The sequence below is a fragment of the Prionailurus viverrinus genome, chromosome A3 (genome assembly GCF_022837055.1).
Source record: "Prionailurus viverrinus isolate Anna chromosome A3, UM_Priviv_1.0, whole genome shotgun sequence".
Lineage (NCBI taxonomy): Eukaryota > Metazoa > Chordata > Mammalia > Carnivora > Felidae > Prionailurus > Prionailurus viverrinus.
This window is the reverse complement of record NC_062563.1, coordinates 26,751,978-26,766,236: the sequence shown is the minus strand read 5'-3', so window position 1 is coordinate 26,766,236 and position 14,259 is coordinate 26,751,978. Positions and strand designations below refer to the sequence as shown.

At 42.7% G+C, this 14,259-nt stretch overlaps 1 protein-coding gene across 2 annotated transcripts in view; it reads left to right on the top strand.

The window, feature by feature from the left end:
* The first annotated feature begins 182 nt into the window (after window positions 1-182).
* The window catches only part of TM9SF4 (transmembrane 9 superfamily member 4), a 53,228-nt gene continuing 39,151 nt past the window's right edge, over window positions 183-14,259 (top strand). Inside the window, exon 1 of one of the 2 annotated variants that reach the window (XM_047851689.1) lies at window positions 183-321. In XM_047851689.1, the coding sequence (XP_047707645.1) occupies window positions 307-321 (15 nt within the window). In that variant the 5' untranslated portion in view covers window positions 183-306. The remainder of the gene's footprint in view (window positions 322-14,259) is intronic. The other variant, XM_047851687.1, reaches the window with a different exon arrangement.

Here is a 14,259-nt window from a genome sequence, read left to right as displayed (position 1 = left end):
GATGGCGTCCAGAGAACAAGCGCGTTTACGCACACCCCCACTACCCACAATACAGTGGGGAAGAAGAGGAGGAGCAGTCTCTGCCAGGAGTTAATATGGCCCCCATAGTTACACCATCCTTTCGTCACCTAATCAGCGACCTCCCTGCCCAGACCAGGCTGCCGATCAGGAGTTAAGTCTTCTCGCCCCTCTGCTGAACACGACTACAGGAGAGATTGAAGCCAGGCAGCACCCCACGGAGTTAAACTCCGTAACCAGGGAAACACCACTTCCGCTGACGTCATTACGGCGACACGTGGATCCAAGATGGCGGCGGCGATGGTGAGTGAAGGAGACTCCGGGAGCCAGAGCTGGAGCGGGGTCCTCCGGGGGCTCCCAGGACTTTCCAGCGCCCCATGCCTGGCCCGAGCCACCTCCGGGACCCCTATCTCAGTCCTGAGGGACGTCCCTGACTGGGCTTGTCTCTCCCAAACTCCCTCTCCCCCACCCTGGCCCCACACTCCGGCTTGTCAGGGCCCAGAGTTTTGGGGGAGGCACTCGGTAGGAGGGAAGGTCTCGGTTACCGTCTCGGCCGGTTCCTATTCCTGCTTTGGTCTCCACCTCCTGTGACCCCCTTTTTTTCTAATTTTCACTTCCCAGCCCCGACCCCTCTGAAGAGCCCCCTATTATTTCCACCCTTGCTCCTCCTCCTCACGTCCAGACTTTGGTCTCTCCGCCTTCCGCCTCCCCCCTGTCCTCACCTCCACCTTCAAGTGTTCCCACCGCGCACAGGTCTTGACTGTCGCTACCCCGGAGCATGCCCTTACACTGCCCCCCGCCCCCCTCCCCCCATCTTCTGTCTCCAGACCCTTCCCTAAACCTTTGTCTGGTCTTCTCTAAATCACCTGTCTGCCTCTCTTCGGGGGAGCTTTTATCCCATTGGTTCTCAAACTTCACTGTGCATAAGACTTGGGGTGTGCGTGGGGGAGGCATGTTAAAAATGTAGTTTCCTGAGCCCCACTCCCAAAGTTGTAATTCAGTAGGTCTAGGTGATGCCCAGGAATCTGCACTTTTAGAAGCACTCCAGTGATAATGATGCAGGTGATCTGTGAACTGCGTTTTGAAAAACACCTTACCAGCCTTGTCTGCTGCCTCCCTCTTGGGTGCCCCTGCAGGGCCACACAGCTCTTTAGGTGGAGGGTTCATTAGAATGGAGCTTGTTAGGATGAAGCCTGTGTGTGGATAAGAGTGCAGGTAAAAGAGCTGTGCCTGGAATGTGGGTCAGAACATTATTGGCTCCTAGTACAGAACCCGGGAAGTAGATCTGTGAAAGACTGACCTTCCTTCCAGAAGCTCAGCTCACATTCTCCTTGTCAAGAGACCAGAACCAGAATTGAAGTCACTTCATCCAGAGCGATTTTCTAGGTCTTCCTGTATGTTGCTTCCTCAGCAGATAATTTCATCCTGAGAGTAAATGCAAAGGAAGACAGAAAAAAAGGAGCTGACATTTAACTTCAGCAAAAAAAAAGAAAGAAAGAAAGAAAGAAAGAAAGATAAGATTCTTGTGTAAATTCTTTGGTGTTGGTTTTCTCCAAACAATGGTATGTTAATGGCTGACAATGAGTTTCCCTCCTGTTAACCAATTGGTAACATCCTTTTTGTTTAATGAAGGATTCCTTATTTAGAACCTCAGAGGTCAGGTAAAAGATTTCATAGCCTTGCTTGATTTCTATGGTTTCAGACTCCAGTTTAAACTACAAGTGGTGTGTTGAAACTGATCTTTCTCTGGACTATGTTCAAAACAAGAATGGTGTAAGAATGCAACAGAAAAAGTCACACCCTCCTTTGCCGGAGGGGAAAAGTTCAATAAAGTGGCATTTATCACATTGCACTGGGGAAGTTCCTGCCCTGTTCAGAGGTTTTTAAAGAGGTAATAAGTTAGCAATACGTATTTCTGGCACACATTGACTTAATAAATATATGAGTGCCTGCTCTGTGGCAGGAACTAGGGATGTAGTCGTGAATTCGAGGGTCATGATCCCCCACCCTTGTGGAGCTTTTCTAGTTCGAGGAGAGGAGACAGGCAGTGAACGAGTGAACAAGTAGATGAATGACATAAGGTCAGATTGTGATAAATGCTGTGGAGACAGCAAGGTAAAGTGATAGTGTTTAGGGGCGATGGGGTGATGCAACTACTTTGGATTAAATGGTCAGAGAAGTCTTTTCAGAGGTGATGTGAGTTGAGACCTGACTGACAAGAAGGAACCAGCATAATGCAAAGAATGTTCCAGGCAAAGAAAATGGCAAGCATAAAGGACCAGCGTGGGAAAGAGCTTGGTATATTTGAGGAACACAGAAGGCTGGAGGGGCTGAAGCATGGTGAGGGGTGGGGGTGGGAGAGAATGATGCAAAATGAAACTGGAGAGGCAAGAGCAGCTGTGTTTCTAGAAGCACGCCTATCATTGCAGTGGATTGTAGTCTACAGTTTGTAGTCTGTGGGCTGCATTTTGAAATAGACTGTTCTATTAGGGTGCTTCCCTTTCCCACCCCTCCAGAACATTCCATTTGGGGAGCCGGCTTGTTTTCAGCCTGCAGGGAAACCATGAAAAGGAGTTGGGATTTTATTCTAAGTTCGGTGAAAAGCACGGTCAGTGATTTGGTGTTTGTCACATCACTTGGGAGTATCGTCCTGTGCTTTCATGGTGTATAGAGTAACTGATTTTAAGCTGAAGTTGTAATGTATACAGTGACTCACAGAGGCCAGTTTAAAGGGCGCACATGAGAAACTTCATGTTTGATGCAATAGTGAAAATGAGTGGAAGCGAGTGTATTACAGAGGGACGTGCGTAACAGGGCAGAGTGGGGTCACAGATAGACTTGAGTTTGGTCTGTGTCAAGCATTTATTACACGGAAGTCAGAACAGTCCCCACACCCTTGTATAATTAATGTTTCACAACCAGTGGGGATGGAGGTGTGTGGATGTGCTCTGGGGGTATATGGGTTTCTGTGGTAAGTCATAACAACTAAAGAGGAACCAAGCTAGTGGATTCAGTGACCATGGGAACAGGCTGGGTTTTGGGTTTGTCCTTTTGTTTTGAAAGTTAGGGTTATGGGTGCAAGCTGCTAGAGGTGTTTTATGGAATTTTCCCTCCCTCCCTTTTCTTGGTGAATGGCTCTTCCTCAGGGGTTGGGCTGCCACCTCTCAGGTCTGTGTTTGCACAGTGGGTGTTTCCTAAAGCTGCAGGGCAAGACTTCTCCCACCATAGCAGTGGATGGCTGATGTAAATGGACGTTCTGTCAGTTTCCTGCTTTCCTCGTACCCTGGATTTAGATGACTTTATAAAGTAACAGGATACTGAGTTGTTCTACCTGGGTCTTGGGTGAGAGGCAGGCCCATATCTCATTGTTGCTGGAATTACTGAGCATATGAAATATGTTTTGGGAAATATTTTGGTGGCATTTGGAAAATCCATTGAGTACATTTGTAGGCACCTCAGGAGTGTGGAGACCTCCAGTTGGAGAATAAAACTGTACTTCTCTCACGTGTATCATGGTTCATACTATCTGAATTTTATCATTTTCCTTTCTTTATTGGATATAATTCGTATACCATTAAATTCACCCTTTTGAAGTGGCAGTTTAGTGGTTTTTCATATATTCACAAACTTGTGCAATCCTCACTACCATTGACTTCTAGAACATTTCATCACCCCAAAAAGAAATGCTTTAGTAGTTACTTCCCACTCTCCTCTGTCCCTGTCAACCACTAATCTGCTTTTTGTCTGTATAAGATTTGCCTACTCTGGACAATTCCTATAACTGGAGTCATAGAATATGTGGCGCTTTTTTTTTTTTTTTTAACATAGTATAATGTTTTCAAAGATCATCCATGTTGTAGCATGTATCAATATCTCATTCCTTTTCGTGGCTGAATAATGTTCCACTATGTGGATAGACCGCATTTTGTTTATCCTTTCATCTGTTGATGGACGCTGGGACTTTTGGCTGTTGTGAAGAACGTGGCAGTGAACATTTATGTGCATATATGTGTTTTTGTGCAAACACATATTTTCAGTTTTTTGGGTGTGCACCTAGGAGTGGAATTGCTAGCTCAGTTTACAGTGTTTTGAAGTTATTTGGGTTTGATCCAGTCCAGAAGCAGGGGAATGGGCCGAATGACCACAAGCTTCATTTGAACAGATGGAGGCAGTATAGCCAACCACCCCCATCCCAGCAGTTCCAGTCAGAAGCACAGGAACTGTTTTTAATGGCTAAATCTGGATGGTAGAGGGCTGGAGTGCAGGAGGCCTAGACTCTGCCAGCAGTCCCATGTGTGGGAAAGTTGCTGTTTTGTCCGGGCCTCGCGTGTGGCTTGGTATCTGCTCATTGAGAACAGAGCCCTGGAGCCCGAGTCAGCAGTCTGGGCTTAGTCCCAGCACTGACAGCGACCCACTTTGTGGCCTGAGGCAAGTCACTTTGGTGTTTTTTTGGTTTGTTTCCACAAGTGTCATATATGAGATTAAAGTTTGGACTTAATGGTTTCAAAATTTCAGGTTGAAAATTCTGTACTTCAGAATACTCAAATTTAAGTGTTTTTTTTCCCCCATGATCATAATGTCTGTAGTCTTTCCCAGCTGCTGTCTACTGGGTGTGCTGCCTCTTTGATCTCTCCAGTTGCCCTACCTGGTATGGATTGGATTCCACAGGAGCCTCTGTGTCCTTGGAGTTAAGGTGCCGACCCCAGGCCCTGGTTCCGATGTGTTTCTCTGAGGAGTCCCTTTAAAGGAGCACCTTAATCCTCTCAGGAAGTACAGAGGAGACTGAGACAACATTAAGTTGCCTCTTGGTTTCTTTTTTACAACTTGGACAAAAGTTCTCCTTTGATCTTGGCATTAAAGAAACAGGTCACAGAATGCTGGAGAAGGTTGAGTTTTGATCTCTGGGCACTGGCAGGAAGGTGGGAAGGACCCAGGATGAGCAGGGCCATCTGGCCACGGACGAATGATAGCCACCTACCACCCCCCAACCTGCTTTGATCCCTGAACCATTTGCTGACACTAGTGTTTCCCAAATGGGGCACTGTTGGGGACACCCAGGACTTCTCAGTTCCATCTCCGTCCTCTTCATTGCTTCCTTCTCTGCCTTCCTAACATGATTTCTCACCTATGCCTGAGCATTAAACTGACAGGCCTCCCACGGTTTGAAATCCTGAGGTTTTGTATTCAGAGGATATGCTTAGTGCTACTAACAGTTCTTAAAAAACAAAATCAAATCATAAGTTGGAACTGAATTCTTAAGCCGGTTTAGAAGGAAGTGTGGGTGCCCTGGCAAGTCACTTAACATCTTCGGGCCTTACTTTCTACTCGTGGTACATTAGATGCTATAAGTTTCGCAGTCCATGGGCCACATCTTCACGTGGAGTTGATTTGGGGTGGGGTTTTTTAAATTTGTTTTGTTTTGTTTTGACTGGCACAGGCTTAAAATTTTTTGAGTTGGTTGCCAAAACATTTCATAATTGGGAGCTTCTAGGTTTTCATTTTCTCTTGAGAATTTGGGCCCAGATTCCCTGTCAAGGGCGTTCTCCATATGGGGCCCAGCTCACCAATCCTCGGTGCCCTCCTGTGTTACTCTTGAGCAGCCTCACCGTTTAGGTCACGTGCATGGTCCCACTAAGTGTTTAAATTTGCAACCCCCGAATAAGTTGGTCTCTTTATAAAGTGTGTCCTACTCTGACATTCTGATTCAAAAGCTATCAAAGATTTGTAGTAACCACCTATGTGACCTGACTTTAAGAGAAAAATTTCGGGGCGCCTAGGTGGCGCAGTCGGTTAAGCGTCCGACTTCAGCTCAGGTCACGATCTCGCGGTCCGTGAGTTCGAGCCCCGCGTCGGGCTCTGGGCTGATGGCTCAGAGCCTGGAGCCTGTTTCCGATTCTGTGTCTCCCTCTCTCTCTGCCCCTCCCCCGTTCATGCTCTGTCTCTCTCTGTCTCAAAAATAAATAAACGTTAAAAAAAAAAAATTAAAAAAAAAAAAGAAAAATTTCTACTCACATTATACATTTCAGTTGATAAACCATATGCCCATCCAGTATTCCATATAATCCTTACAAAAGTCCATTTTACAGGTGAAGAAACTAAGCCTTGGTCTAAGGACCTGGGCTAGAATCTGACACTGTGATTGATTTCATAACTTTGGGCAAGCTGTTTTTTAAACCTCAGTTGCCATTTTTAAAATTTTTGTGTGTGTGTGTTTTAAAAAAAATACATATATATACACATGTATGTACACATTTATCATTGTAACTTTAAAAAAAAATTTAATGTTTATTTTTTGAGAGAGAACGAGCAGGGGAGGGGCAGAGAAAGGGGACAGAGGATCTGAAGCAAGCTCTGCACTGACAGCAGAGAACCCGATGAGGGGATGTGAGGGGATGAGGGGCTCAGGAGATCCTATCATTGTAATTTTTTTAAAGTATACAGTTCAGTGGCATCAATTACATTCACATTGTTGTGCAACACTCACCACCATCCATCTTCAGAACTTGATATCATCCCATACTGAATCAGTTTCCTGATTTAAAAAAAAAATTTTTTTTTAATGTTTATTTTTGAGAGAGAGAGAGAGAGAGAGAGAGAGCGAGCGAGCACGAGCAGGGGTAGGTGTAGAGAGAGAGGGAAACACAGAATCCAAAGCAGGCTCCAGGCTCCGAGCTGTCAGCGCTGAGCCCGGTGTGGGGCTCAAACCCACGAACTGTGAGATCATGACCTGAGCCAAAGTCAGATGCTTAACCGACTGAGCCACCCAGGTGCCCCCAGTTTCCTGATTTTTAAAACGAGAATGATACTGTCCTCAAAGGATTGATGTAATGATTAAATAGACTATGAGATGAGAGTGCCTAGCACAAAAAGAGCTCTCTGTAATTTTTCAGTTCCAAGGTTTGAAGTCTTCCAGAGGGGAACCATTTAAGCCTGTTGGTTCAACTAACTGAGCGTTCTTTTATAAATGCCCAAAGGGGAGAGGGAAGGTGAGTGCATTTCTTGTGTTTTATTTCTGCACTTTATGGCCTGTAGTTTTAGGCCTGGTTGTCTGTTGCTTGGTGAGGGTAGTTATTATTTTCACTTGGACTCTTGCACAGCTGGCTGTGGGTTTTCCCAACTCCCAAAGAACAGCTTTGAGTCTTTTATGTATCTGCTCAACAGCAACTCTGTATCTATGAGCTCTGAAATAAAGGCTACATTTTCAGAGCCTCCTGTGGCTAATTTGGTTCTCCCTCCTCCCTTTTTCTTTTTCCTCTATTAGTTCTTTAGCTCCATGGGGGCTGCTTGGTAAGTGGTCCTAAGCTGTCATTAGCCATCTTGCATGTGTGGTTGAATTCTTAGGGAGCTTTAACTGATTGGGTAATTGATTTCAGTTAATTGTTGGCAAACTGTGCCCCAAAGCCATTTTCTTTTTCTTTATTTTTTTCTTAATCTGGGGAGCAGTTACTACATGATCTTAAAATGGTGACTGTATCTTTGAGAAGGAAATGAAAGAATCTAGCTTACTGTTCAGGAAGGCGCTGCTTTTGCAGCAGGAGAGGTGTGGAATAAGAACCAGAAAAGCTGTTCAGACAGGCCAGACTCGATCACTGGGGTGATGCTATTTATGGGAAAGAAGACTGCAAGGCAGGGGGCTCCAGAAGAGAAAATGTTAACTTATGGCTACAGAGAAGTATGAGTGAATGAACTAATTTTTAGTTCGTAGGGGGAAGAAACTTATTTTCCTTGGAAGAAGTTAATTGTTCACACCTTTCAAACTGGGTGGAGCAAATTTTAGGAGGAAAGGGGTACTTTTTAGTCCTACCAGTTCTTCATTGGGCTCTTGGGAGAGATTTTTCTGCCTGCCCAGCCCCCCAAGAATAAAATAGGGAGGGAGGGCAAGACCTTGATTCTTGGGTCTCTTGAGCTTTATAACTTTCCAGGTCACCCATATCTTTGCCAGTGATGGCGTGTTAGATTACAGCATGAAGGGCTTCTAGATTGCTATCGCCTTGTTTCTTGACATGCTACCTTTCCTGCCTCGTGACTTGGAAACCGAGTAAAGCAAAATAATGTTGAATGGGCTGGTTCACATGTTAGGACTCCCACTCCTTTCTTGGCTCTGAACAGACATTTGCTAACTACTTAATTGGCTTTTCATACTGAACCACACACGGAAGTTGCCATGATGATAATTAAAAGTTACAGGAAGGTACAAAGGAATTTCCTAAAAAGCAGGTATTTTGCTACTTCCTAATTTCCTTACAGAAATGAACTGTGGATCAAACATCCTCTATCAGGTTGTCTGGGCTGCAGCGACAATGAAGTCAAAGAGTCAGAAAAAGTTGGAATGGTAACAAGTACAAGGGTCTTATCTCTGGGACCGGTGAACTTCTAGGTCCATGATCCTCCTGGGGTCATATTATCAGATTGTGTTTTGGAGTGTGTTTTCTGGGAACAGGTTCTAGATCCTTCTTCTTCTTTTTTTTTTTTTAATTGAAGTATAGCTGACACACGTGTTGTATTCGTTTCAGGCACACAACATTGTGATTGTTAACTCTAGTCGTTATGCTCTGCTCGCCATCTGTCACCTTACCACACTGTTCCAGCATCACTGACTGCCTTCTCTATGCTGTACCTTTCATCCCAGTGACTTAGAAGAGTTTCAGAGGGGTCTGCAGTACTCTCCGCAAGGTTAAAGATTACTGATCTTGTTTGGTTTCTCACACATCTTTGCACAGGGGCCATGCTAATCGCCGTTATCGTTCCAGTTCTAATTAGTACATGCGCTGCTGAAGCCAGCACTGGTTATTTCTGCATCTGTTGCCAGAATCCCCTCTGCACCGTCCTTGCCTTCTAGGTCCCGTTTTCTGTACATCTTCAGAGGAATTTGCCCAAGTATTTTCAGAGGCAACCCATTTCCTTCCCCTTCTTAAAATGCAAATATTTATTTTGAATACGGGTGATCCATGTACCTGGAAAACAGGGTAAATAAGTTATCAATGAAAAAGTCACGCAGCTACCCTCCTAGTCCATTCGTCAGGGGTACATAGTCTTTGATGAAAAAAGAAAAGTTCCTCTAGAACATTTTTGTACACATAAAAATCTCTAAGACAACTTTTTATTATAACAAGTGTTCAACATGTACAAAAGAAGAAGACACAGCATAAGGAGCCCCCATATCCCATCACTCAGCTTCAACAACTACCATTCTATCGCCAGACTTGTTTCCTCTGTGCCTCCCTTGAGCTGGTTATTTTTTTTCTTCAGGTTTATAAGGGTGTCATTCAACACCATAAAATGAGTGATGTTAAGTGTAGAATTCAGTAAGTTTTAGCGAATGTATAGACTTGTGCGATCGTCATCACAATGACACAACGTTTTGGAACATTTCTGTCACCCCAGCAGGCTCCCTTCCAGCCAAGGGGATGACACTTGGAGACCACCCCTGCTCGAACACCAGCCCGCCACTGATCTTTCTGTCTCTAGATTTGCCTTTCTTGGGCATTTCGCATAAGGGAATCGTATACCATATAGACTTGCATTTGGCTTCATTAACCTAGCGTAATGTTTATGGAGTTCATCAATGTTGCAACATGAATTGGTAGTTCCCTCATTTCTGTTACTGAATGGTATTCCATTGAGTGACTACTACATTTTATTTCTCCATTCACCAATTGATGGTGTTTGGATTGTCAGCTTTGGACTTTGTGATTGAAGCTGTTAGAACATTCATGGACAAGTCTTTTTTTTTTTTTTTTTTTTTTTTAATGTTTATTTACTTATTTTGAAAGAGAAAGAGCACGAGTGGGGGAGGGGCAGAGAGAGAGAATCCCAAGCAGGCTTTGCCCTGCCAGTGCAGAGCCTGACAGAGGGCTCCATCTCGCAAATCATGAGATAGTGACTTGAGCCGAAATCAAGAGTTGGAGGCTTAACTGACTGAGCCACCCGGGTACCCCCATGTACTAGCCTTTGCATGGACTACTGTTTCCTCTTCTCTTGGGTAAATGCCTAGGATTGGAGCTGCTGAATAGTATACTAGGTTTATGTTTAGCTTTTTTTTTTTTTTTCCAACGTTTATTTATTTTTGGGACAGAGAGAGACAGAGCATGAACAGGGGAGGGGCAGAGAGAGAGGGAGACGCAGAATCGGAAACAGGCTCCAGGCTCTGAGCCATCAGCCCAGAGCCTGACGCGGGGCTCGAACTCCCGGACCGCGAGATCGTGACCTGGCTGAAGTCGGACGCTTAACCGACTGCGCCACCCAGGCGCCCCTATGTTTAGCTTTTTAAAGACACTGCCAAACTTTCCCATGGCTGTACCATTTTACACTCTTATCAGTATATGAGAGTTCTAGTTTCTCCCCATCTTCGTCCACACTTGTTACTGTTTTTGAGGTTAGCCATTCTTAGGGATGTGTGGTCTACCTCATTGTGGTTTTGGTTTGCATTTCTCTAATGACAAATGATACTGAACATCTTCTCATGTACTTATTAGCCTTTCATACATCTTTGGTGAAATGTATATACAGATCTATTGCCTATTTTTATTTATTTATTTTTTTAATTTTTTTTTTTTTAACGTTTTTATTTTTATTTTTGAGACAGGGAGAGACAGAGCATGAACAGGGGAGGGTCAGAGAGAGGGAGACACAGAATCCGAAACAGGCTCCAGGCTCTGAGCTGTCAGCACAGAGCCCGACGCGGGGCTCGAACTCACGGACCGCGAGATCATGACCTGAGCCGAAGTCGGCCGCCTAACCGACTGAGCCACCCAGGCGCCCCCTATTGCCTATTTTTAAATTGGGTTGTTTGTCTAATCATTAAGTTATAAGAATTCCTTATATATTCTAGATACAAGTCTTCTATCAGATATGTGATTTAGAAAGATTTTTCTTCTTGTCTGTGACCTTTCGTTTTCTTTTTTTTTTTTCAAATTTTTCAAATTTGAAGTATAGTTGACCTACAGTGTATTCATTTCAATTGTACAGAATGGTGATATTTTATATACATAATGAAATGCTCACCACTATAAGTGTAGTTACGTTTGTCACCATACAAAGTTATTACAGTACTATTGACTGTATTCCCTATGCTGTGCTTTACATCCCCATGACTTATTTGTTTTATAGCTGGAAGTTTATAGTTCTTAATCTTCTTTGCCTATTTTGCCCATCCCCCTCATCCCATATCCTGTGGCAACCATTGATTTGTTCTCTGTGTTTATGAGTCTGGTTCTGTTTTGTTCATTTGTTTTGTTTTTTAGATTCCACATACAAGTTAAATCCTACGGTATTTGTCATTGTCTGATTTATTTCACTTAGCTTAGTACCCTCTTGGCCCATATCTTTCATTTCCTTAATGATATCTTTTGAAGTGTAAACATTTAAAATTTTTATGAAATCCATTTTATCAAATTTTTAAATATAGATTGTGCTTTTGGTCTTGTATCTAAGACATCTTTGCCTAACTCAAGGTCACAAAGATTATCTCCTTACTGTTCTTCTAGAAGTTTCAGCTTTTGTATTCAGGTCTAAGATACATTTTGAGTTAATTTTTGTGTGTGGTGTGAGGCTCCTTTTGCAGATAGCTACCCAGTTGTCCAAGAACCATTTGTTGAAGACTATCCTTTCCCTATTGAATTGCCTTCTCAACCTTGTTGAAAATCAATTTAAACATATAGCTTTATTTCTGGACTTTGAGTTCTGTTCCTTTGGTCTTTATGTATATCCTTACCACACTGTCTTGATTAGTATAGCTTTATAATAAGCTTAGAATTTGTTCTTTTTATAAGTTGTTTTGGATGTTCTGCGTCCTTTGTGTTTCCATATAAATTTTAGGATCAACTTTTCAATTTCTACAAAAAAGGCTGCTGGGGGGGGCGCCTGGGTGGCTCAATCGGTTAAGCGTCCGATTTCGGCTCAGGTCATGATCTCATGGCTTATGAGTTCGAGCCCCATGTTGGGCTCTGTGCTCACAGCTCAGAGCCTGGAGCCTCTTCAGATTCTGTATCTTTCTCTCTGTCTCTGCCCCTCCCCCGCTCATACTCTGTCTCTCTCTGTCTCTTAAAAATAAGTAAACATTAAAAAAAAAAAAAGGCTGCTGGGAATTTGATAGGGATTGCATTGAATATATAGATCAGTTTGGGAAGCATTGCTACCCTAACAATATTGAGTCTTCCAATCCATGAATATGGAACATCTCTCCAATTACTTAGAATGTTTTGTAATTTTCAGTATACAAGTCTTTGTAAAAAATTTATTCCTAAATATTTTATTCTTTTTGAAGGTATTACAGATGGAACTATTTTCTTAATTTAATTTTGGGGTTATTGCTAGTATGTGGAAATACAATTAATTTTTATGTTTACCTTGTAGTCTCTGACCTTGCTCACTTTATTAGTTCTAATAGTTGTTTTGTGGGTTCCTTAGGATTTTCTAGATATATAATATGTGATCTACAAATGAAAGCTCCTTTACTTTTCAGTATGGGTGTCTTTAATTATTTGCTTCAGTGCACACTGTCTGCATTTATGGCACAGTGTCGAATAGAAATGGCAAAAGTGGACATTCTTGCCTTATCAATCATTGTGGGAGGAATCATTCGGTCTTTCACCATTAAGAATGATGTTGGCTGTGGGTTTTTCATAGCTGCTCTTAGAATAGGAATAGGAAGTTCCTTTCTATTCCTAGTTTGTTGAGAGGTTTTATCATGAGTGTTGGATTTTGTCAAGTGCTTTTTCTTTGTGAAGATTGTGTGGTTTTGTCCTTTATTTTTATGGGGTATTACATTGAGTTTCTGATATTAAGCCAACCCTCCTGTATTCCTAGGTTAAACCCCACTTGGTTAAGATGTATAATTTTATTTTTATTTTTTTGAGAGAGAGAGAGAGAGAGAGAGAGCGCGCGCGTGCATGCAGGAGCAGGGGGGAGGGGCAGAGGGAAGGAGAGAATCTTAAACAGATTCCACGCTCAGTGTGGAGCCCAGTATGGGGCTTGATCCCACAACCCTGGGATCATGACCTGAGCTGAAATCAAGAGTTGGACACTCAACCAACTGAGCCACCCAGGTGCCCCATGTAGACCTTTTTATATGTGCTGGATATGATTTGCTAATGTTTTGTTAAGAATTTTTTCCATCTGTGTTCATGAGGATGATTTGTAGTTTTCTTATGATGTCTTTGGCATGCTTTAAAAAAATTTTTTTTAGATAAATGAGATTATGCTATACACACACTGCTGTGCATCATTTTTTTTACACTTCATAACTTATGTGGGCAGTCCTTCAGAAATAGTTCTACCTTCCATTTAAGTATATATTACTAAATTGCCTTCCCTAAAGACTGTACCAGTTTACCTATATCTAGTGTATTCAGATTTTTTAAAGCTTTGTGACTCTGACAGGTAAAAAGTCAGATGTTGTTATTTTGACTTGCTTTTTTAAAATTATTTTTAAATTTCTGTTTGGCCTTTTGAATTTTTTGTTTTAACTGCCCATGCATATTCTTTTCGGTTATTTGTCCTTCAGTGGTTTGTAAGAGCGCTTGGTATACTGAAGGAATTCATCCTCTGTTGGGTATATGGTAAATATTTTTACCCAAATTGTCTTTTTCTTGGTCTATAATGTATATAATTGTACATTTTCCTTCCTTTTTCCTATATATATCCTTTTTCTTTCTAGCTTCTGGATTTTGTTTCATTCTTAGAAAACTTTCCATGTCAAGATTGTTTAAAAGTATATCTATATTTGCTTCTAACACTTCCGTTTCATTTTGTCTGTTTAAGTCTTTTTTGCCTTCTCCAGTACCAGTTTGGAGGGCTCTGTATTTTAGTATTTCATAGAATGTAACCAGCATTCAGTCAGTGTTAGCTGCCGTTGTGATCAGTATCATCCTTACATGCTCGTCATCTCTTAATGCAGCTCACCTGCCTGAAAAGAGCATCCCTGTTCCTCTGCCTTCTCAGCTGGGTCAAGTTATTTAATCTGAGTCTTGGGTTAACTGGCACTCGTCTGTGAGATGGTGACAGAAATCCCCAGGCAGTTGTCGTTGTGAGAATGGCACCAGTCAGTATTTGTAAAGTGGAAAGGACTGTGTGCCACAGTGCCTTGTACTTACTTGGTAGGTGCCCAGTGGCTCTGTGGCTTGTTGCTTTTTCGTGTTGAGTTTTCCACCAGGGTGAGTATTGTCGTTGTTGTTGTGTCTTTTTGTTTGGTTTTGGTTTTGGTGTATGTACTTGTGCTATGGGTTCGAGACTTTGGAACAG